Here is a 25,979-nt window from a genome sequence, read left to right as displayed (position 1 = left end):
TCTAGTATCGATATTTTGAAACGTAACGTAATATCGGAAGTATCGATATTTTGGGATCGATCCGCCCACCCCTAGTGGCTAACACAATTCCTGTTCAAAGCGGAATCACCCCACCTAAGAACGTCAGTCCCATGGATGTACTGGGAAAACGTGGTTATTGGGGAACATTAATAAATAGACGTTGTAGAATAATACAACACATGCATATTACTATACAAGAACGTTTTCAAACATATCTTTGTCTGACATGAGTAATATTGTCATTCTTTATTGGTAAATATCATTCATTGTATCAACTGCAGGAAATAGTAAGCCCTCCTTTTATATTCTTTATAACTGACTCTGACAATAGCTTGTTTATTATTGTTTTCTAAATTATGCCATTTTTTTCTCTTTTGTATCTTTATGCGTAGTTATAAAGAACTTAACTATTTATTTCAATGTAAGATTTTTTATTAAATCTGAATTGGTATTATGCATTATGCAATTTATTTTGCTGCACTATCAGGTCCAGAGGGCACCACTGCACTACTTCATCACAACATTGCATCTTTACCTTTGCCCTCTTGCTCGATAAAGTATTGTGGGTCAGAATAGCCATATACATATGCTGGCTTCCATACTGCAATATGCAGTAGGGCATACTTGTAGGTTTTGCTTAATGACTTAATCTGTTTCTGGCATACCAAATAGTACAGTTGTATGGGTAAGGGAACCCACAGTAATCTCATTGTTCTCCATTGTATTCTGTCCAGTTTTTTTGTAGTACTTTTAACTGCTGCTTAATAAACCATGTAATCATAATCCAGCCTCATCAAAGCCAGGTATATGTGTCATGATGTGTTTTTGAAAGCTTACCATTCAAAACCAAAGAAACACCTTACAAAATAAAGCACATTTAATGTCAATATTATATATACTGTATATATATATAATATTATTTCTCCTGTACATCAACCAACCAATATATTTAAATAGGATTATTCGATCCATGGACTTGGTTTGCAGTGATAACCCCTGGCAATGACCTTATTTCATTTTAGTGACCAATCATAATCATAATATGTACATATTATGATTTTCCTCTACTGACATTTTGAATCCACAACTCTATATTGATGATTGCTTTCTGTTTACATTTAAATACACAGGGGCAATCCATCATCTGCGTTTACACATCACATACATGTTCCTGTTTTATTTTAACCAAAAAGTACTTTTAGAGCATCTTCAGGGCAAGCAGCACTACGTCACATCCTGCCCAAAATGACGGCCCGCCCACTGAAGAGTGAAAACAAAGCATCAGCGCATCATGTCTAAAAGCCAGTGGCGAGCCGTAAGGGCCCTCTAGGCTCTCTCTGAGGGCCTAAGATATTCTAAAAAATAATATTTGAAAACATAAAAAAAAAAACATTTAAAAAAACAAACATTTTTTACTTATATTTTTCATTAGTTTTACCAAAATAACTTGATTTAATTGTATTTAAAATAACATTTCCAAATAAATAAATACTTCGAATCTGCGTATTCAGATTATGTTGAAATGTGAAGGGTTAAATGCCGTCTCTGCGAGTTATGTGAAGACGGGAGAGCTTGTTGGTCCCTCTGTACATTCACAGAGGGCCCGCTATAGTAACTCAATGAGAGAGTAATGTGGTTTTCTTCTGGAGAGAGAAAACGTATCTTTCGATCTCGTTTGAATTGTGCCATGAATTACACATATGATGTTTGTCAATCTTAAAAAATCAATTCCATGTCAAAAAAGTCACAGTTTGTCGTAAAACTGTTGAAATATAAGATATATATATATATATAATACGCAACTAGAAAGACTACAAATCCCAGAGTCGCGTAAGTCATAACTGATGTCACAATTGTTTTCTTCCACTAAATAAGAGATAGCTAAGATAAGATAACTTTAACAAGATGCCTGTGTGCTTAGCACCAGGTTGTTATCATACCAGCAATGGGTCTTGCTCGTTCTTTCGCTTCCCGTCTGATGAAAGGACCAGGAGTGGCTTGATCAAGTTAGCTACCTAGCTAGTAGCTAGCACGTTAGTTAGCATTACAGCCTTAGCCTTGACATTTTTATTAGCCTTAACATGAAGTAACATGAAGTAACCCAAAATGTTAAACAGTAAGAGTAGTAGTCATATTTCGTGAACCCTTTGAAGAGTACTGTCACACCGGTGTGATCATTCTATAATACACCATTTAAGCCCGGGAGAGAAATGCTAACGCTAACGCTACATTAGCATCGGCGATCTTTTCTACTTCATGCTATCTGCACAAATGGTTGACATTAAACATTAAAAAGATCAGGCAGTTCAGAGAGAATCAAAGGAAGGCAGGCAGGCAGCTTTGCATGACATTCTTCTGGACGTGTTTCATTGTGGTGATATAGTGAGGGTACTCAATCCCTTTTTTGGCAAGACAGTAGTGACGGCCATCTTGGTGACGTGTGTTGTTGTGCGAGACCAGAGATGTAGTTCATTGAGCGTTTCAAACAAAAAAAATGTGATTTTTTTTTTGACTTGCAAAATTATCTTTTAAATTGACAAACATCATATGTGTAATTCGTGGCACAATCTTTCTCTCTCCATTGACTTCAATACATAATTTTTCCGAAATAAGGTCCCATGGAGGTCCACCGGAAGGGGAGGGACTTCGCCACTCTATATGAGACTACAAAGGTATTTTATTTTGAAACTCCTTAAGTTTTACATTCACTCAGTTATAATGTGGTAGTTATACGTAGTTTGTTTTAAATAATTATTGATCACATTATATAGTACATATTTCTTAATTTAAGCTCCAGTATATATGAATATTTTTGGTATGTTTTTTAGGTATATTTGTTATTGACCGAGTAAGCGCTTTTATTTTGAAGGCAGTTTTTACAGGCCTCTACCGTAATGCATAGGATATTCGCACATCGCAATATACAGTAACGTGCGGGCTGGCTTGACTGTGTTTTCCGAAGTGAAGGCTGGCTTGACCGCAGTTGCTTGTGTGACAGTCGGACAGTGAATACTTTACAGCGGCCGCTGCCTTGAGTTAAAGGCCCTGACACACCAGGCCGAAATCGGCCGTCTTCGTTAGTCGGACGACGAAGCGTGCCCTGTCGCCCAAACTCAATTTGGTGTGTCCCGCACCGTCGGCCGTGACACGCCTTATTTGGCCTTTCATGCCACAGGCAGTCGGACCAAGAAACCACTCTGATTGGTTGTTCAGCTAGCGAATCAGTGCATGAGAAGCGAAACGGTTGCTTGAGAATGTCTTTCACAAGCAACACTCCAATGGCTGATAGCTCCAGTACCACACGAAACATGTTTTCGATGGACGAGAGTGAAAATGGAACGCACACGCTATTTGTTGTTTGTTTAGATCACACAGTCTGTTCTTCTTCTCTGTCTTCCGGTTGTTGCCTCTTTTGAATGACGAATACACACTACCGCCGCCTGCTGGTAAGGAGAGTTATTGCCACTCACGCATGCGCAGTTCGTACGTGCTCGGCTGAAGTCTTTGCGGTGTGTTCCAGAGCGACACATGGCCAAGACGCAGGAGAACAACACGGCGACGCAACAGTCGGCGTCGGCGAGTTCTCTGGTGATTGCTTGGTGTGTCAGGGCCTTAACAGTCGAGTAGACTAAACTCCGGTGCACGAGCAGCACTGCAGCGGGCAATAATGCAGCTGAACCACATTAATAAACAATGCACCACGGCACTCTGGAGAAAGGTATATAAGGTTGGAGAAGTAGTTCTTTAATTTAATCAGGCTTTGTATGATTAAAAACTACCCGACGCAGTCCTCTATTGATGTTGTTGTGAGTGGTGTTGTGGAGAAAATGAGCGACGTAAAATACCGTGTGGGTCATAAGAAGGCACGTAATGGTAACGTCATGACGCAAACGATGACGCAATGACGCAATAATTCACCTTTAAACCTAATTCACCTTTGAACCTGCATCTGCAACAATAGAGGCTTCTCAATACTCTAATTTCCCCTCCTCGACTCCTATCCTCAAGACTTAGGGTGTTTCTCAATCGCGAGTAAAGCTGCTGCAGAGCCACTATTTCAAGCATACTACGTCATCGAGTGTCGCCGAAGTACTGTTCCAATCTCCAGCATACTTGGAAATCTACCGAGCCCGGCGTACTTCATTAGGAGAAATTTCGAGGCTGCACATGTGTAGACTCCGCGGTCTTAAAATCCCCACAATGCTTTGCGCACGGACCAATTTCCCCAAATCTGTGGCGGAAAATGTAAGGCAGGGCCTCTCATATGACGCACACCTGCACACTTGCACACTTGCTAGCCTGTTCCACTCTTTGTTTTCCGAATGCCAGGAAGTATTCTTGCCTCGCTTCTGAAGCAAGATGCTCGGCAGACATGTGCTCCCAAGCAAGCGTACTCGCAATTGAGAAACACCCTTAGTCCCGCCCACAGGAGATGCGAGGACTCGAGGAGGGGAACCGAGGAGAGGGGAAGCAGCAGGCTTAAGGATTATGTAGAAAGCGCTAGTGTGAGAAATTATTAGTAAGGTGTAATCTTTCACTTTGAATTTCCATTGGCAAATCTGTTAACTTCTTCAGTGATATATTGTAAAGTTGAAAGGCACAGCATCAGCAACTTTGGGGCCAGGGCTTAATTAGTCAATAAATTAAGTATTTTACATCTTATGTAGAAGACAAAAAACAGTGATTATGGTTAATATATTTTTATTAATTCCCCAAATATATAAACGATACAAAACAATGCAAATAAAACATTAAAATTGATCAAATAATTTAATTATGTATTTTATGAATTAATCTGAAAATACAGTTTAAAAAAAATAATAGATAAAACAACTCATGTTATTGTTTATTATTTAACCATTCACTTTGTTTTTGGGCTGTGAAGACCATAAAACCCAGATAGATGATGATGTACACTGTCAGTAAAAATAGTAGTGATACTTATTTATGTGTGTCTTCACATTGGAAGACATAAAGATGGACAAGAAACAGTATAGCCTCCAGCTCAGCCTGCACTGTTTGCTGTCGTCCTTGGTACACATTTCTTCCAGCTGTAGGGGGAGAGGCGGTGGGTGGCTGGGCAGGCACATTTATAGACACCTTTCTGGTTCACACACAGGTGAGAACAGCCTCCATTTTTCCGACTGCACTCATTAATGTCTGGAAGTTAGGGAGAGAAATTAAGATTTTCACACAGCACGATTTCAGCGAATATATCTACACATAAACCACATTATAACAAAGTCAGTCATTATGAGTATGCATTAACGCACTGACCTTTGCAGCGCCGCCCATCTTGGTGCAGTGTGTATCCTCTGGGGCAGATGCAGCGGTGAGAGCCTGGCAGGTTGATGCACTGCCACTCACACATTTCCTCCTGGCACTCATTCACATCTGTGTGGACACAGAGACATTCATTAATGATTTATTTGGTGAAATAAATGGACATACATGGTATAACTTTAGCTTTTATGTTTTCCTACCTACACACTCCTCCCTAAGAGCTTTTGTAGTTTGGTTATCAAATGTTGTCGGTTGCTTCCTGTATCCAGATGGACACTCAGGGATGCAGCTGTGTCCGTCTCCGGCTAAGATGTGCCCGTACAAGCAGGAACATCGGTATGATTCCTGGGGTATTGTGACACTGCTCCGTGCACGGCCCGAGCCCCTGATTAACAGCACACTCATCAATATCTGGATAAGAAAAGAAAAAGGAAACCAAGCTTAAAGGTCCCATGTCATGCTTTTCCGGTTATTACCCGTCCCCTTGTGTGTTATGTAGCTTTTTATGCATGTAAACGGTCTGCAAAGTCACAAACCCTCAAAGTACACCCTGTAGCGAGTAAAACTCTAACACAGAAAAGACGTGTCTATGCTGCCCCAGAACGCCTCGTTGGAGATTTTCTTTTTCCATTTTTTTCTTCCGGGAACCAAGTGACGTCCAAATGGACCAATCCGCGGAGCTCCTCACACACACACACTCAGCCAGCCTTATTTTTCTCAGCTGCAGCTCTGCGGATTTCTCAGCCTGGACTCAGCCTGAGACAGTGGGACACGGCGAGGCCCAGCCCGAGCTCGGCCGGAGCACACACGCACACACACCCGCAGCCTGGCTGTGGGTCTGTGTGTGTGCTCCCGCCGTCCCGCAGACCCCACGCAGCAACCAGGAAACAACACCAGCAGCAAGCCAGCTCACACTGTCCGCTCCAGCAGCGAGCCCCGCAACGTCCCGCCAACACGGCACCCAGACCCCACGCAGCATTCTCATCTGTTTGCCATTGCTGGTGTCCTTTTCTGGTTGCTAACGCCATTGTAACACATAATCACTGATGTTCCGCTATAACGGTGGTGGACTCATCAGAACAGGGGGGGGGCAGGAGCTCCAACAAGCTGTTTAGGACAGAGAGTGAATACACATGCTGCTATACAGAGATGCTGTATGAGAAACCAATGTGAGTTTGGAAAATTGCACAATATAAATCTATTCTAGTAGACCTCAACAATGGAATTATGATCAGTAGAAATGGCCATGACATGAGACCTTTAAGTTTACACCTTTTCTATTTTATTTTACTGTCATACTATCAAGAGTGAAAGGCACTGGGAAAAAGTTGGACTGTTAGAAAAACAATTTGTTTTTGGCAGAAATTCTTGGTGCTGCTTTTGTTGTATCATCCATCAAGTAGATACAATTAGGTTTTTATAAGGACGGGTTGGAAAACATTAGAAGAATGTGTTTTTTGGGATGAAGAAGGTAAAACCTATTTGGAATAAAGTTTGTCTGGAGTTTAAAATTTGAGTTTGTTGTGAGAAATATCAAATAAGACTAAAAGTCAAGAAGACAGTGTCACATGAGCAATTATTTACATTCATTGATTTTCCTGAAAAACAAAACAATAGTTTCAGATATGAGTTACTATCTACAGTATAGCTATCTAATTGTTATGGTTTTATAACAATGAACTATCAAAAAAGTTAGTTCAATAGCACAATTCGTACTAAGGTAGAGGTAAAATGAACATGTGGATATGTTTAAGTTTTGAAGAATAGGAACACCCTTCATGCTTGTTTACTCAAATGAAAGTTTTCTACATGTTACCTTGGCAGTGGCTGTGGGCAGTCTGTAGGCTGTATCCAGAGGGACACTGGCAGTGGAAGCTCCCGGGAGTGTTAACACAACCAAACACACAGCCAGTTACAGCTGCAGGCAGCATGCACTCATCCACATCTGGAAATATGGAGAATGATGTAGAAAGCACTTTTCATGAACATAAATGAATAAATACACACAGCCACACACACATACCCGTGCAGGAGGTCTGGTCATCAGCTGATTGATAGCCGTCATCACAGCTGCACTTAAAGGATCCAAATGTGTTGATGCATCTCTGCCGACAGCGGTACTGCCCCTCCACACACTCATCTAAATCTACACACATGCAAACAATAATTATTGCATACATAGAGAACACATTTCTGTCACTGGACACTGATTTAATAAAAGACAAATGCATGTGTTGATCTGACAAAAACACAGAGTCCGTGGCTGCACTGAGATGAAAGAAACAAGCAGCAGATGAAAGGTGGTCACAAAGCTGGAATCTGAAACCTCATTGATGTGCCTCCATGTTTGCTTGCTGTTTCTGACTGTAATGAGCAAACCATAACACAGATGTTTTCTGACTTCCTGCTCTTCAGAAAAAGGAAACAAGGATGTGCAGAAAGGAGTCAGAGAGCTTAGATATCAGCTCTGCACTTATTTTCCTGCCATCAAGGAAAGAACCATTTCCCCAACCTGACATTTTTCCATACACCTAAGAGGTCTTTTCGGCAGAAATTAAAGAGGTACTTATAATGTAAACTTACTCATGTAAAAGTAACAATATTGCCCTGTTAAGATACTCTGTTAAAGTACATTTCCTACATTTAAAGGTTTCACTAAAAGTAAAAGTGCTGTATTAAAGTGCTGCTTGTTGGCGAGGATACTCCCTTTCAGAGAGTTATTTTAGCGTGTTATTGGAATATTATCCATAATGCTTGAACACATAAGCAGCATTTTAATTGGATACCTGGTGAAGGAAAAAGCCAATTTAATTACTTTTTATATTGTTAGATCTATACCTCAATATCGCCTTTATATATTATCATAGTTTGTAAAATCTTAATAAAAACAAATAAAATAAGTAATTTTATAATGTAAAGGGTCCCATAAATTCACAAAAGCTGAAATTATTCAGTGTGTCAGATAAATGTAGGAGAGTAAAAAGTACTGTTTATAGAAGCAAACAATGAAACTCAAGCAAATAAATAGAACCTCAACATTATTTTTAAAGTACAGTATTTGACAAACAATTATTACTTGATGCGTCTCACTATAGAAGACTATATAGACCAATTCTGGAAGAAAAAAAAAAATGACCCCTTTTAAAAATAAATGCTGTTTTTTTAACTGTCTGTCAGACAGGAATGTTTATGGCCCTTATTTTACTTGCAGTGGAATTCTCAGGCTGAAACTAAACTATAATTAGTCTAACCACAATGTCTGGACAGGACTATCTGTCCGAGAGCACACTGATAATAACACTGTTCAAAAATAATATCAACACCATCCGATGATGGCTCTCTCAAATGACAGGCTGTCAGAAAGCAGGCACGCGTAACAAAATATAAAGTCAATGTCAGCCTTTAAGTGCTGAAGGGTGACCGTGCTGCCATGAATTTCACGGCTCACTTGTGAGGCATGAAACATCCAACACATAAAACATGTGAAGGAGATTCCCAGTTGTGCTGTAACACGCCTCAGTGCACGCTCTGTTGTTATTAGGAAGAGCAGGGCGTCCACAGAGGATTCAGGAAGAATGTTACAAGAAAAAAAGAAAAAGATGAATCTGCTCACCTCGACATGTTCTCCCGTCCTCCACCAGAGTGAATCCTGCTTTGCAGTGGCACTGAGTTATGGTGTGGGTCTGGTTGGAGCTCTGGTTGAGGTGCTGGGAGAGAGAGCACAGCTGTGGACAGCCTCCGTTGTTTACTGAACATGGTGTCAGCTCTGGAGAGTCAAACAGGGAAGATGGGGAAAGAATAAAGTGCAAGAGTCGTTTCAACATTTCTAATAAGAGACATTTATTTAAGAATTTGTATGAGTGCAGAATAAATCAGAGTCAAATTGAAAACATCATAGGAAGTGAAACTTTAAAGGGGACACTAAGAATGTTTATTCTAAGTTATTTTTGCGGCACCTACAATCCACTGATAATAACACTTAAAATATAATTAAAATAATGCAGGAAAACCCCCTTTTACCAACAATAAAAGATTGAAAGATGAAAAATACTACTATTGGGAAGTGTACTGTCGATGCAGTACCTTGCACCTTCCCATCAGCACATCTTTCCTTTCCCATGTCAGCATTTTCGAATGAATCAAAGTACTTTTGAAGCAGCGACTCCACCTACCCAGACAAACAGGTGTGGTGCCGCTCCAGAAGCCCCCCCGCTGGCAGTAGCTGTGTATGTCTCCATGAGCCAGCGTATAACCAGGATAGCAGGCATACTGGATGTACTGTTTGTATTCTGTGGGACCTGGATTCTCCACATTATGTAAATAGAAGGTCCCATGAGCGGGCACAGGTGGGTGCGTGCACACAGGTCGTCTGCTGAGAGTCAGAGACAGCGGAGGGGGTGTAGAGGTGGTGTTGTGGTATTCAGAACCATTAGATCTGGACTCAGTGGGGCTGGAAGTGTTTGAAGAAACATTAGTTTTAATATTGGACTGGGTGGGGTTGGGATGGAAGGGTGATAAGGAAGGGGAAGGTGATGAAGCTCTGGTAGATGTTAAATGAACAGATACAGTTGGTAAAGTCTCTGTGGGATCCACCTTTCCTCCAGAAGGCTGAGACGAAGGAGGATACTGGAAACTAGTTTCAACCTGCTGGTCTTTATCAGTTTGTAAGGAGCTTGTTACAACTTCAGAGGGAGACACATCATCCCAGGATGTGACAGGTTCTCCGGATGAGAACTCTGTTTCACTGCTGAGCACTGGAAGAGAAGATTTTGTGTGTTGGAGCGGGGTAAACATCACAGTATTCGTGACAGCAGTGAGAGCTTGTGTAAGGGCTGTTGAAAGTAATGGTGGTGGTGAGGGTGTTGATTGTTCTGGTTTGGACACTAATGATAAGCTAGATGGGATAATGGTAGACAGATGTGATTTAGAGGCATCTTCGTACACCTTCTCTGTTTCCTCCTGTGAGGATTTTGCCTGCGAGCCATTTCTCCCAATTCCTGTCTCTTGATGATTTGTCTCAACACTATCTTCAGATTTAAAATCGTGACCATTCTGCTGCAAGTGGACTTTTGGGTGCGTCACTTTAATCCTCTCACTGCTGGACATTGGAGGTGGAGCGTGAGACAAACTTAATTTGAGGTTTGATTCTTTGGAGGCAGTATTAGCGAGGGTGTCGTAGTGGGATTGTTGTTGAGTCTTCAGAACTACGGCAGCCTGCAGGTTCTGCAGTGTGTTTGGTTTTTGCACACTGACACCTGAAGACAAGCCCATCAAGTCTAACTCTAACAGGGAAAAGAGGAAAAAATGGTGTAATGAATTTCTATCAACACTAATTTACTTTATTGGTAACAATCTTGTCATCTAACTTTCTGCTTAAAAGTAAATGAGCTGATTTTCAAAAATGTCAAACGGTTGATTTTGCTTTTGTTATGCTCACCTTTGCATACAGGCTTTGTGCTATTCCAGATGTGGCCCTTACAGTATAACATAGAGGGCCCCTGTAGTCGAAAGCCACTATGACAGCTGAACACCGTCCAGGAGCCATCCTCATTCATGCTGCTCGTCCCGTGTGTCGGGGGCCCTGGGTTAGTGCAGCCGGAGCCTGGAAGAGGGGGAAAAAAATCATGAAAAGCAATTCACAGTTTGAGACTGAACAGGGAACTTTGTTGCCTTGGTGGTCAACTCTGTACTTCACTGTAATAAATAGTCTAAACAAAAGTTGAGACGAATGAGTTATGGTATTCTCTTAATGCATCTCCAGACAAATACAGAAATCCTAAAATCAACCACGATCAAGTGACGCTCCTTACCGACACACACCGGGGTGTCCCGGGACCAGATCCCAGACACACAGCTGTTGGTTTTGTATCCATGGAGCTTGTAGCCAGGACGACAGCGAAAGATCACCAGCAGTCCTCCGTAACGGAAAAACGTCTGCCCGTTCTCCAGGTGTCTAAAACTGCTGCATCCCTCCGCTCCACGCGCTGTGGGACATTTTCACAGTGAATGTGTGTAAACATTGCTTACTCTAAACAAAACACAAGTGTTAGAATTATTTTGAAGAAGTACCTGCAGTGTAGATGCAGAGCAGAGCGACCAGTGCTGCCAGGAGCCCCATCTGAACTCAGCTGGGATGTGAGGCTAAAGAGAAGTACTTGGATGGTGAAAGTTGGAAGTGTATTATGAGAGGTTGAAGATTAAGGGGAGGGGAGATGTGGGATGACTACAGGATGGGCAGACTGGAGGAAGAAAGTGAGGAGGGAGGGGTAAGATAGTGCACACCCAAAACACTCTGACAGATGGATAGGTGACAGGAGAAATGCTGTTTGAACCTGCTTTAAAGTAAGTAGCAACACTTTTACTTCTTATAAAGTGACATTATGAGTCAGACAATCAAACAATCAGTAAAAACATCTATTCCCCCTCCCCTTTTTTTCTGTAGCCTATTGAAACTAAGAAGTGTGTGCATGTGCCTTAAGTGTAAAAATTCAGTAAAATCTGAACCCCTCATTTTCTCTAACAGGATGCCTGGGCCTGTTTTACAGCTCTCACCGTGTGGTAATTACAGTGGGCGGGATGTGAAGAAAGACACCCACACACACACACACACTAAAACCCAGAGTCCAAATACATACACAAGGTACAACTATTAGTTCAAAAAAGTATTTTATTCTCTCTTGGTTAACAACTGAACATGCACTTCCCGACACCATATAGCGGGATTGTCTCTATTGTTCATACTGTTGAAGCCGTCAGGCATCAATACATGTAATACTACAGAGCGTGGCAGCACACTGGTACTCCTGCTGAACACCTGTTTCTCACAACTCTGCAAAGGCTGTCAGAGCTGTACTAAATTAAACTATACTTAAAAAGCTAATTGTAAATCTTCTTTGGATGAAAGTGTTATATAAGTGAAGATCAGAATACCATAATCATTCTAAATACTGTTACATTTCCATCCATCTAAAGTTTGTCCAGCTATTACATGTCAAAACAATACAACAAGTCAGCTGGTGGCACTAGATTAAAAGAGGATAAATCCCCATTAGTAATTAAGCATCATTGTTGTAAAACTATGAATGAATGTTCTGAAAACGTTTGCCTGCTGCAAGATGAATGTCAGAGGAAGTCTTAGAAACATATCGTCTGGGAAACATATATGTCTTCGCAAACATTCAAGGAAATCCTTCAAATTATGGTTGAAATATTTCAATTTTAAATCAAAAAGGTGGATGGAAGGATCCTAAACAACGACTCCTACGACTGACAGAATGCACCAATAACGGTAAGGTACATCACCAAATAACAGCCATTCTAGTTTTCAAATTGTGTATTTTTCATTCAACAACTGAATAAATACTTAATAATTCAATATTTGCCACACCCCCTCCTTCCCTCCTGCTGTTCCATGCAAGACTTCCAGTGTATTATTCAGATTCCCTCCTTCATGAATACTTGTCTCCATCCATTTTTTCGTTGAGTTGCTGATCCTTATTTTCCAATTTGTGTACCACTCTGAAGGCCTCTAAGAACTCAGTGAAGTCTATACTGCCGTCTTTGTTGAAGTCGATACTTCGGGCGAGGTCATCGATGGCTCTGTCGTCGATGTCGACCCCCAGGTGTGCGCTGAAGAGACGCCAGGTGTGACGAAACTCCTCGATGGAGATCAGACCTGACCAACACACGTACTCACATAAACTAAACTGTGTGGAAAGTTATTGACAAATCATTTTTAAAGAGTTTCAACACATTTTACCTGAATGGTCTTTGTCTATAATGTTGAATATTATCTCAATGTCTGTCCTGTATCTGAAAAGGGTCTCAGCCATGTTTGGTGTCACCTAAAAGAAGAAAAGAGGAAAAGAAAACAGGAGACTACTAAACAACCACTACCTGCTGTGGGTACATTTCAACTATAATCCTTAAAGTAGGGAAGAACGGTAAAAGCATTGCATTAAAGTTTCAGTTTAAATTATCAGGACTACAGCTATTCATAATTTGGTAGCTGTTTGATGAAAAACCTAAACTCTTACATTTGATTTTTATTAAATGATGTGAAAAAACTATTTTGTTTTGTAATACTTTAAACTATCTAGCATTTTAAAAAGTTCCTGAAATCTACAGGCATCAAATTAACCCAGTGAAGACAAAGTCAAAACATTTATCTCGGAAATGTATAAAGGTATAAACTTAAAATACAACATTCCCAAAATACCCTTTAAGGACCCATTTACTTCTCTTACCTGAGGCAGAGGAATCCCTGATTCCATGTCCTCAAAGCAGGATTTGTACTCCACACTGCCATCTGGTGCCAGACGGGCTAAGTGAGGACGAAGTGTCCTCCAGGGCAGGTCCAGCCTCAGGACAGACTCCAACACCTGAGCCCAATCACTGACTGATACATTACCTGAGAAAACAGATGTAATTATTTCATATAACAACTCTACATGTCATCCTGGGTAAACAGGTGTTTATTAGTGAGGCAAACAGAGTTACCGGTGTTTTTGTGGTCGTACTGCTGCAGGCCTGACAGCAGCTCAGAGCGGTGAGAGAACAGCTTCTCCTTCAGGGCCTTGAGAGCGGAGCCTTCAGCAACTCGTACTCTGCAGACAAACACCCAAACAAATGACAGATAATGGCTGCAAAACATGTGGATCTATTATGGGATGTTTTGGGATATTTAACAGACAAATTTAGAAGAATACTCCAATGGAGACATTGAAACAGGCTTATAAATGAACTATTCTATTAAATGTACCATCCTATTTGTTTTTGTTTGAATTAACTTATCAATTATTCGACTTTTTGTTTTAGTACTGTTGAGTTTTGGGTTATCCGCCCCATTTTTCGAGCTCAGTTGTACCTCTGTGTGAGGGTGAGTTTGCGTGTTGTGCGGCTGACTTGGTACTGGTAGAAGCGGGGAACCAGTTCTCGGCCCACTTTGATGTAGGCACCACGGTTGCTCCCCTCCTCATAGTAGTTTGACGCTGAGAAGATGGTGATGACCTGTACAACAAAAATGCACACATTTACTTCTCAAGACTCAAATATTTTTTGGACAATCTGAATTATGTTTTGCCTCTCCCTTCCATCTACCTTTCCACCATGACAGAGCTCATATCCTTCCTGTTTGCACTCGTGGGATCGGATGAGCAGCTGGAGTCCGTGTCGGGTCAGCAGTCTCTGGGTGACGTCCGGACCAAAGTAGCAGCCTCCTCCTCTGAATATGTTGGGACTGCAGCCTTCTTGAGTTTTAGGGTCACTCCACAAAATATCCACTATCTGCAGGAGAGTGAAAAACAGATGACAAGTGCAGAATAGGACACAGAACACAGTAGAGCAGAATTGAACAATATTAAAGGTCACCTATTAAGCAAAATACACTTTTTCATGTCTTTTATACATAAACATGTGTGCCCTCTGTGTAAAGAGATTCTCGGAGTTTCAGGAAAAGAGATTTGCTCACTTTTTGTCCTGATCCATTTATATAAAAATCTGTCTGAAAATGAGCTGATCAGATTTTGGCCACTTTATGATGTCATAAGGACTTTTAGCCAATAACCAGCCAAGGTAACCCCCCCCCACCTTATCACCTGAATCTCCTCCTAGAGCACCATTAGCCGCATTCACACCGCAGTACTTTTCCCACTTTAGTTCCGATATAGTTCCGAAATGTCGCGTTCACACCAAAAAGAGCCGGAACTAAAATTTGTTCATCAGAACCTTTTTTACCCCCTTTTCCGTCCCTGCTAGAGCAGGGACTTTCGTGGGAGAAAAAGGTTCCTATGTCTGATTGGCTGGGCGGAATGCAAACCACGCCCCGTAAAACTCCAAAAAGGTTTTGTGAAGCCGCCATTTTATTATCCTCGCATTAGCATTATTAGCATTAGCATTAGCCCAGCGCAGAAACACAGATACCTCATTCACACCAACGGTGTTTCAGAGCCGGTTCGGAGCTGGAGCTTGAAAAGCACCGGGTTTTCCTGTTCACACCGCAGCGGAGCAGCCTCTTAGCTCCGGAATCCGGTTCGTTTCAAGCACCAAAAAATTGTCCGGCTAGAGCAAAAGCACCGCATACGTCACGCTTACGTCGAGGTGGGGGCAGGGGCAGGGGCGGGATCAACTCCTGAACAACAACAAAAAGCCCGAGTTTTATCCAGTTTGTACACAACGATGGAGAAACTTAACAAGCAGCCATTGTTGTTGTTGTCGGTGTGAGCTGTGAGGGGTTCCGCGCGGTTTGGCTTTATGAAGCAGGCACGCAAACGGTTGCGTCATGACGCAAACGATGACGCAATGACGCAGCACTAGTCGGACTCTGGGTGGTGTGAAAAGAGCCGGAGCTAAACCGAAGAACCGGTTCTGAACCTGAAAAGCTCTAGCACGGAGCTTGAACCGGAGTTGCGTTGGTGTGAATGAGGTAAGAGAGACTAAATTATGGCAACACAAAAGAAAACATGGGAGCGGTGGAGCTGGGAGTCCCAGCAGCTTCTACTGAAGCCAGTCCCCAACTCCGGGCACTTCCGGCCGGGGACTTTGGGTGGCAGTATACGCCGTGAAGTTGTTTGCGGCCTGCCAGTAAACCCAAAGCAGAAGAAGAATAAGTGACGTCAGCGGCTTAATTTGCCTAATCCTCCCCCAGGGACTTATTCCGGTGTGAACGTGATCTGTACTTAGTTCATGAGAACTAAAGAGTTCTGATGAACTAAGTTCTCATGAACCTTTGTGGGAAAAGTACTGCGGTGTGAATGCACCTATTGTGTTCTTTTTAACCAAATATCTCTCAGAGGGGCGTGGGGAGTGGCTCCTTATTCTCATCTAAAGTCAAATACAGAGAATCTGCACTTTTGAAACAGGGCTGAAAAAGAGGGGTTTATGGGATGCTACAATGCATGATCTGTTTGGTATTGTGAGCCAAACACTTCAGAGACATATTTTGTATATATCTGAGACCTATAATATATTGATGAAAAACAGTATAATAGGGGACCTTTAATGTATTTCCCACTGTATCCTCTGACCTGTTTCCATTCCAGATCATGTTGCAGAGGTAAAGGAGGGGCGACAGAGGACAGGGAGTCCAGGAAAGGCACTTGGAGGACATTGACATTGCAGGGCATGCTGGGAGAAGAAGGGCAAGGACGAGGCGAGAGGGCGGATGGCGTTCGAGGAGAACAGAGTGAAGAGGAGGACGAGGACGATGATGAGGAGGAGGAGGTGGAGACAGTGCTGTCCTGTCGGCGTTGCCCACATCGCCTTTTTCTACAAGAAAGAAGAGAGGGATTGTCATTATAAACAAGAAGTCCTTTTATACACTTTAAGTGGGCTGCGGTCAGACCTCTGGTTGGGAGTTCTTTGGTTTTTGCTGTGGCTGCAACTGCTGCTGGGACGGGAGCTGGCCGTTGATCTCCCTCTCTTCATCTGCCTTTGGGACTGATCAATGTCCAGCTGCTCCAAACTACGTCTAGGAAACCTTAGGGCGGATTTTACCTTGAAAAGCAGAGGAGAGAGGAAATAAATAAAGTTTGGACAAAGATATTTGTTTTACAAAATGAAGTTCAAGCTGACTTATGTCAAGTGTCTGATGAGTGGTAAATACAGTTTGTTGAACAGATTGTAAAAACCTTGGAGGCAATCGGTGATTTTAGATTTTGGGCTATATAATGTATATGTACAGTATAATGTACCTGACTTAACACAGTTTTATGAGGAGTAAATTAAAAAAGGTAAAAAACAAACGTTAAAAGGGTTACAAATAATTGTAAAAATATTTGCAACCACATACTCGTCCTTCTCAAGCAGTAACTTGCTGTATTTCGAGAATAACTTTACCTTCACTGACCTTATGAGAACAGGAGCATGGAGGATTGATCATAAACATACCTATGTACAACACTGAACGTTTTTAGACCCCTTCTTTATTAAGTTGGATCTTTTTCTTAAAACAAAAATGTATTCATATTTTTGAAATTACCTTTGAATCAAATGACTGTAATGTACAGTATATGTCTCTAATGTAGCCAAGATGACACAGCCAGATGATTTTCACAGAATTTCCTCCTCAAAGAGCTTTTTATCCTCTTTCAGGTAACTAAAGGTTGACGTACTGCAACTGCTGCTTTATCTGAGCTGGATATAAACAAAACGCTCACCATAACATCTACACTCATGTGTTTGAAGCATTTGTCAACATTATAAAAAACTGGTTTTCTGACCTCTAGTGGCCGACATTGATTATTGCAGTTAAAAGAGTAGAGCTAGAGCAGGGGTGGGCAAACTTTTTGGCTCGGGGACCACTATCAGTTTTAAAATTTGACAGACGGGCCGGGCCAGTAGCAGATCGGTGAAAAAATATTTAGCTGTCCACTCATTAAACACTCGGAACTCATTGTCGACTTTTTTTTTCTTTGTTCCACTCATTGTTACAGATGCAGGTTCAAAGGTGAATTATTGCGTCATTGTTTGCGTCATCGTTTGCGTCATGACGTTACCGTTACGTGCCTTCTTACGACCCACACAGCGTTTTACGTCGCTAATTTTATCCGCAACACCGCTCACAACAACATCAATAGAGGACTGCATCGGGTAGTTTTTAATCATACGAAGCCTGATTAAATTAAAGAACTACTTCTCCAACCTTATACCTTTCTCCAGAGTGCCGTGGTGCATTGTTTATTAAAGTGGTTCAGCGGCATTATTGCCCGCTGCAGTGCTGCTCGTGCACGGGAGTTTAGTCTACTCTACTGTTAACTCGTGGCAGCGGCCGCTGTAAAGTATTCACTGTCCGACTGTCACACACGCAGCTGATAAATATCCCCCATCCCCATCAGTGAATGTGTTTCAGTATGAATTGACGCTGTTTGGCATCACAATGCTGTTATGAAAGTTTCTCTGGCATTCTTCAGGTGATGTTAGCATAGCAACCAAAGCTAATCAGACTATCTTGACTACTGCTATCATATTGTGGCATAAGCCGTTTCCTACACCCATATTTTACCGGCGTAGTTTTCGTTGTGATGGCCACATGTAGCCCATGTATTGATTCCATCCGATAACTGCTATAATACAAAACAACAGGAAAACATCTGCCTCTTCACAATGGTCAATAACAGTGAACGGATGGTCATTAAAGTAAGGTAAAATGAACAGAATCACACTAAGCCTGGTTAGTGTTGCCTGACTTTATATAAGTGTTTTTTATAAGTGTGTGGTCGCGTTCTAGTCACTTTGCTCAGCGCTACTGCTTGTTACAATTTGTATTTCGCCATGAGCTGTTATTGCTCAGGTTAATCCCAATGTAAGCGTGACGTATTTGGTTCTTAGATCTTGCCGGGTTGCCGACTCCAGCAAAGGTAAATTGTGTCTAGAGTGCGCCATCTAGTGGGATCAACTGAAATGCCGGGTATTGCAGGAAAAAGGCAAAATGAATGCAGTCTTTACTATGATTTGGACAATTTTGTACCAATATTCGGCGGGCCGGATTAAAAAGCCCAACGGGCCGTATATGGCCCGCGGGCCTTAGTTTGCCCATGCCTGAGCTAGAGGGAGAAAGGTGGGATCTTGTTTCCTCTCACCTTGTGCCTCTCTATGGAGCTGAGGAAGTCCAGGTCTGTCTGGTCTGATATTCCTCCGTGAACAATCAGGATCTTTCCATCAATGACAGTGGCGACGGGCAGGAGGCTGAAAACGTCCTGAAACAGCTGGAGGATCTCCCTGCCATGAGTCTACAGTCAGACATATTATTAATCCAGCTGCTGTGAAAGCAGTTACATGCCACAACCTGCAGAGCATGCAACTGAGTACAGTACTAGTCACTGCAGAATAATGGCATCTCTCAGGACTCTACTGTACCTTATATTTCTGCATGACTTCTCTTGTGAATCCATATCTGAAACAACAATGTATTTTAGTTTTCCTTCCCTTATATTTTGTGGTAAACCTACATGAATATATGCTTTTTTTCTTCCTACCAACCTTAGGTTCATTATGTGGTCTTCATGGTTTCCTCGGTTCAGGTGCATGTAGTCGGGGTAGAGCAGCAGGTAGGCTAACAGAAGGATTACCACTTCGACTGACTTTTTCCCACGGTCCACAAAGTCCCCATTGAACACATATGGCGTCTCCGCAGAGGGAAGGCCATTCTGAAACACAGCAACATGTCGTAAAAAATAAACAGATTTCAAATCAGATCTTGCGTGTATGCATGCGTTTGATGTTGCCTTGACTTTTACATTTAATTATATTTTACTTTTATATAAGATCTGATTATATGCATTGAAGACAACTTCTCTGTACAGTAGGTAATGAATGGTCAGAAGATACAATTGTTGCCCTGAAAAAATATAGCTTTACAGTACCTTGTAAAATATGAGGAGTAAGTCATCAAGCCGGCCGTGTAGGTCTCCTGTACCAAATGGGAACATCACATAAATGGAACAATTGAAATCCTATTTCTGGCTCAACAGATCCTTAATTTACACTGCAGGTTAGAAATTCTACTATGGTATGAAAACCCCTCAACCACCAAACAGTGTGTGTTTTCTATTTAAATATTCTTGAGTTTAATGAGATGCTAATCGGCAGGAGGAGGCAGCCGGGGAAGAGGAGTCAAGTGCCTGATCAGTCTGCAAATAAACAAAACCGTCATTCTTGAAGCGCTGCCATTAAGATACAGTCAACTGTATTTAAAACACATTCGCAGACATCAGCAATTATTTAATCAGTAAAAGGTTAGTTGCATACAATGGCCCACTGTACTGTGCAATCAAGCAGATGCACACAAAGACAGAGACCTAAATGTCCATTGTGACTTAAAAATTAAGAATCTTTAATTATCAAGTGAAACTGTGGTTATGGTCACCCACCACATATAGTGATCTCATTGGTGTAGGATGTCGACAAGTGGGTGATGTTGGGCATCTGTTTGAGGAGCTTCTTGGTCTCGTACAGTAGTTGCAGAACATATCTGGCATGTAGTGTCTGTGTGAAGAAAACTGATAAAGCCCCTGACAGCATCCATATGCAACAAGTGTGTGTGTGAGGGAGAGAGAGACATATTACTGTACCTGCTGCTCTTTAAATGCACCCAGGAGAGAGTTGGTATCAGACACGGAGAGAGGAAACGAGAGTCGGGGTCCGCTGTATGACTCTGGAACAGGGATCAGGTTGTAGCCCGTCTCTCTGCCTAACCAGGGGTCCACCACCGGGTCCAGCAGCTGAGAGATCAAGTCTGAGGGACACAGCGTGAGGAGAAAGGGCCACACTGAGCTTATGTAGAAAAAGCTCAATACTGAAAGTAGGGCTTAGAAATAAAATCCCAGGATATGTTATGTTATCCCACAATTTCAATATGTATTGTGATATACATATGGGAAACTGAAAGATGGATACTGTTTTAGCAAAAACAGACAATTATGATGATTAAAAGTGAGAAATTAAATGATGTTGCAGAATACAGTCATCGTTCAAACAGGACATTTAGAGGAGCACCAAAATCAAAAAGGAGATCCCTACGTGGTTTCAGTGCCACAAAATACCTTTAATTACTTCAATATTTCTGTTATTATCTGTTTCTGTGTCAAGACAGAAAGTCGATTAAAACTCTGAATAGTAAATCCAATGATTGAACACGTCAAAGTCTATTTAAGTTTTGAGAAGTACAACTGCACATGTAAAAAAGTTCAATAAAACCTTTTATGGCTTTAGCTGAACGCAATCGGATAAATATGATGTCAATTGAGTCAATGTTAGAGTAAGAAAAAGTTGGGCATCAGTAAGAAAGAAGTGAGCTAAACAGATCTGCCACTACTTATCTATGCTTGAGGCTAGCGGAGCAATGCTACATTAGCCCACTAATTCTGAGTTATATTGTGGTTAATGTAGGCCCAATGGTTTTGACAAACAATAATTTCAAAAAGTGTAAAATAAAAAAGATAAGCAAACAATGATGTTTCATGAATCTGCTGGTGGTTCATTATTATTATTAATATTATCATTGCAGTTCTTCGTCACATTAAATAGGGTGTTATAGTGCAATTTGTGACAGGATAATACAGAATGGTGACAAATTAGAGGAAAACTATGTTCATATATAAAAAATGTGTCACTTCTTATAAAACCTACATTTTAACAGTTTGAAGCACCATTACAATTCAAGTGTTTAAGAATTTCTGGCACCCGTAGAAATCCTGAAGAAGAATGACATTAACTATTAAATGCGAAAAAAATATTAAAGGTTTACCCACTGAATTAAAATCCAGTTTACAGATTTTAATTTATAGGTCCTCGTAACAAACAGCTTGACACAGCACCACATCCAGCTCTGTGTGGCCTCACTGTTGCAATAAAAGACCACTCCAACATGCTAATGTGACCTCTAATTTATGCAAACAAACAAGAACATTCATCTACCTCCAGGCCTATTTCTCTTTTGTAAGTCTTTTGTCTATTTCCCCTTTATGGTCTATTAAATGTCCTTTATTTTTTGCCACACAGACATAAACAGATGGATAATATTAAATACAAACAACAAAGTCTTTGCATCCCTTATGTTGACTGGATACATATCCATGGAGAGGATGTGTTGTATATGTTACGCAGTATGGACTGACCTAAATATTAGCTAGTTAATGGAGCCTTATGCTTTTTAGTTGGACATACTTCAGCCACAGCTGTGTCAGTGCAACACATTTGCCTCCACATTCACAGTAGTTGCTAAGCAACAGGGTATACGCAATGGGTCTCTATTGCAGACCAAAATACAGCATGCCTAACAAAGCTGGTGTTAATTACATGGAGGTAAGAGTGGATCATTTAAAATGTTGATCCGTCTCTATTTCTGTTTACCATAAAGTAGTATATAATAAACCTAAACAACAGAATAAAAATAAGCACTAACAAAAGCTAAATGGTTCAAATAACCTCACACATTTCAGTCTCGGTTTGTCTGAGACACAGGCATTCCTGAGTTAATGCTTTACATGTACAGTGCAGTGCACTGCATTCATAAAATGAACACTGTTATCAAATGCTTTTACTTCAAAATGAACTTTACCTCCAACATTTCAAAATAACAAAGTGTTTTTATACTCATAATACTATCTAACTCCTTCAACACTCAACATTATATAGATACAAATAATATTTTGTCTCCTAACCTGGTCCATTTTCATTCAGCTGAGTAAAGTTGTCGAGCATGAAACTGAAGAAACTTGAGAGCTATAGAGGAAAAACAAAATATGTTTTAGCTTTCTGGTGCTTCTGAGTTTGTAGGTAGGATAAAGTTGCTGTGCTGAGAGTCACCTGTAGCTGGTCCTGTTCCCCGGCATATTCAATGGACTGGAAGATGTTCCACGTGTACCTGCGCCTCATCTCCAGACGGGCCATGTAGCGCCGGTACCATCGCTGGATCAGAACCGCTGCCTTCATAGCTACGACAAAATCCCAGCTGTTACATTTCATTTGGATGGGAGACATGTTTGAATATCTGGAGTCACAGTTATACAGTACATGAACATTACTTGTGACTGTTATTTATTATTTCAGAATTTCTATTTGATCACAGGAGTAAAAAGGCCTGCAATGCAAATGCCACATAATGTCACAGACTTTAGAAATTAGTAGGGTCTTACTCAGAGCAGGGCAGGGAGTCTTAGCTGTGTCATCTGTGAGGAGAAGAAAATACACTACAATTCAGCAAAAGTAACAGGTAATGAAACAACACACACACACACACGCACGCACGCACGCACGCACGCACGCACACACACACACACACACACACACACACACACACACACAAACAGATAACAAGACACAGGGGAGGTCATGAGCAACAGTGAGACTGGAAAAGCAAAGCAAATTAAAAGAGTTTTCCGGAGAAACAGCACTCATTAAAGAGAGAAGACAGACCGTGAAGACAGAGAAGCACCATCTGTCAAACACCTGGCGTGTGGGGGCAACAAGTCGGAGGAAAATGTACTACAGCAAAAAATTAATTACCATCACATTCATACTATACGCAGTGTGACATGGAGATGCATATTGAGATACTATGACTACTGCAAACAATACACAGTTTAAAGAGCACACATCATTTAAGACAATGCTTTACAGAGGACATCAACAAGGTAAAAAAGGAGCAAGAAAAGTACTGCAACTCTGATTATTTAAATCATCGAATAGTATACCAGTTAATCTTTTAATTAATCCATTAGTTATGTCCAAATACCCATCCCAGAATCCAAGATGATATATTCAAATGTAATTTTTCAGAAACCCTGAATATATTCAGTTTACAATGTCATAAAAAAGTAATCCTCATTTTTGAGAAGAGGCAAAAGAGTTTTAAGGTCAATTTCAATTTTTGAAAATAACTGAAATGATTGATAAATTATCAAAAGATTGTGGATTCATTTTCTGTCGATCAATTAATTGAATGTTTGTTTCAGCTCTAGTTTTCAATGTGGACTGAGAAGAGGATAAGTATATTTGGGAATCTAGACTCTGATTTAAAAAATATTGGACTGTATCAAGGTATTTCATATGTAAAAGTATGTCCATCTAAACAAAAATAAGTTTTTCTAAGCTTGAACTCTAATTAGTATCAAGCACGTATGGAGTATTTTCACTCATCTGGACTTCTACCATGTCAGCATCACTTTTTTTTACCTGGCTCAACTATTTTCCCTTGAGTCTCCGTAGCAACGGAGGTGCCACATCCCATGATGACCAACAAAGAGTTCCCGAAGATCACATCAGTCAGTTTTTCCAAAGCTGAGTGATATATGGCTGGTGGTAAGAGACTGCTGCCCAGAGACCTGCAAAGTAACAACAGTACTGAGCTGCATGATTCAGCTGTAAAACAGTGAAGTTTGTATTTGGTCGAATATAAACAACTAAAAACTAAAATAAATGAAAATGAAGTGGATTGTTTTGACAGACATTCACTCCGGATACAGTAGCATCTTCATCATTTTCTCAGACTTCAGTCAGAGAATGTTTAGCTCACATCTGAGCCTCACTCAGGGTTTCACTGCAGGACCATCAATACATTATTGGAATGACACAACCAACTCTATTTTTGTAATACCTCCATGCCAACGTGCCCATATTAGTGAAAATGATACTAAACTAATTAAAATAAGTGTTTCTTATGTGGCACTTCTTTTTTGATTAACGAAATGTGATTAATTGATTTGACTAAAGTATTTCAATAGATCATTCAGTTTATTCGTTTTTTCCAAAGTGTCCATGTCATGTGATCCAGTGACTCCAAATCAATGCAGCATTGTATTTCTGGACAGATGTGTGAATTCAAATCCATACCAAATATTAGCAAGAAGGACACACTCATTTTAATTGGATTATCCAGATAAAAGTCTGGATTATGTTCAATAGTTTACATGTTATGTTGCACAATCACTCAAAACCAATGTAGCATAGTTTTACTATACTGGAGAGCTTATTTATTGTATTTTTGTCCAGCTCCTATTTATGTGAATATCCTAATGAAAATGTAGATGTTTTTGTTGAAAAGTCTCATATCCGTTTGATAGTAGTGACCAAATCAATGCTCCATTGTACTGCAGCACTGGAAGTGACTTGGATCGGAATATCCAACCTAAAACTAACTTCACAGCGTTGTTTGACACAGAAAGAAAATAGAGTAACTCTTTAATTTATCAGATCTCTTTCACGTCCTGGGAATACATTACCACGTCACCAAATGTGCATTAGAATTAGGCTTTAATATAAAAACACAAGAAACATGGGGATACACTTAGTCTTGTAAATGGCTGCTTATCACGCCCCAATACTCTCAAACCGTTTATATTGCACAGAATCAAAAATGAAATGTTGCTAACTGCGCATCATTTCAATCCACATGTTATTCCAAGGAAGTGTTTATGTATGCATCCGGTGCAAATAAATCACATCGTTTGTGTTCCTACCTGCAGCTTGTATCCGCGCGAGCCGGAAATCATGATAGAAAATAAAAACTTGCGTCAAAACGGCACAAAATGTTTCTCTACATGTCCTGCCACAGGTTCGAGTTTAAAGATGATCCAGCGGGGAAAGTGTTTCAGAGACCGGAGCTGAGAGCCCAGCGAGAGAGGAGGAGAGAGTCCAGCGAGAGAGGAGGAGAGAGCCCAGCGAGAGGCGGAGCAGCAGCAGGTGGATTCTCAGACAAACACGACACTATAACTCCATTTATCTCTTCTGTTCCTCAAAGCACAAATATTCCCCAGGTAATATTCACCATGACTACTCTGTTCTGTGCCTCGAGTCGTGCATCCACTGAAATTGTGATTATTGGTGATACCAGTTTCAATAAGGGCTCCTGACAAGATGTGATGGCAACTACTATCCATGAAGTTTGTTATGATCCTCAGGATACTTTCAAATAATCTTTACTCTGGCGCCACCTTCGGACCAGTTTAAACCATTTAACCCAAAATGTGTTTGTGTGAACAGCATTTTAAAATGCAGCCATCTAGTTTTTAAAACATTAAATAACCACGTTCAAGCCTTAAACATTATCCACATGTGTGGGCAAGTTACTGCAATAAATGCCCCCATTATAACATTTAATCACTACATTTACAACAATTATTTTGAGAGCCGAGATGGAATTTGAGTGCGACAGATTGGTGAGAACAATTGAACAGCTT

At 40.9% G+C, this 25,979-nt stretch overlaps 1 protein-coding gene across 1 annotated transcript; it reads right to left on the bottom strand.

The window, feature by feature from the left end:
- Positions 1 to 11,953: 11,953 nt before the first annotated feature.
- Positions 11,954 to 25,634, bottom strand: ppef1 (protein phosphatase, EF-hand calcium binding domain 1). Its single transcript, XM_034116123.1, has 19 exons — positions 25,260 to 25,634; positions 23,977 to 24,125; positions 22,938 to 22,970; positions 22,609 to 22,736; positions 22,464 to 22,524; positions 20,373 to 20,536; positions 20,172 to 20,286; positions 19,665 to 19,711; positions 19,282 to 19,448; positions 19,159 to 19,195; positions 18,882 to 19,031; positions 16,646 to 16,797; positions 16,329 to 16,569; positions 14,404 to 14,589; positions 14,171 to 14,313; positions 13,804 to 13,910; positions 13,551 to 13,714; positions 13,064 to 13,148; positions 11,954 to 12,979 (listed from the first exon to the last, which is right to left on the bottom strand). The coding sequence occupies exons 2-19, from the start codon at positions 24,029 to 24,031 to the stop codon at positions 12,753 to 12,755; spliced, it is 2,262 nt and encodes a 753-aa protein (XP_033972014.1). The 5' UTR covers positions 24,032 to 24,125; positions 25,260 to 25,634; the 3' UTR covers positions 11,954 to 12,752.
- Positions 25,635 to 25,979: the final 345 nt, after the last annotated feature.

This window comes from Trematomus bernacchii, unplaced genomic scaffold (assembly GCF_902827165.1).
Source record: "Trematomus bernacchii unplaced genomic scaffold, fTreBer1.1, whole genome shotgun sequence".
Classification (NCBI taxonomy): domain Eukaryota; kingdom Metazoa; phylum Chordata; class Actinopteri; order Perciformes; family Nototheniidae; genus Trematomus; species Trematomus bernacchii.
This window is presented reverse-complemented; position numbering and strand designations above follow the sequence as displayed.

Coding starts and splice junctions, on each gene's coding strand:
- ppef1 (XM_034116123.1), bottom strand. CDS start 24,031: ATGGGATGTGGCACCTCCGTTGCTACGGAGACTCAAGGGAAAATAGTT. Junction 20,287..20,372: donor GTGCATTTAAAGAGCAGCAG/GTACAGTAATAT, acceptor TTCTTCACACAG/ACACTACATGCCAGATATGT. Junction 12,980..13,063: donor TATAGACAAAGACCATTCAG/GTAAAATGTGTT, acceptor TGTGTTGGTCAG/GTCTGATCTCCATCGAGGAG.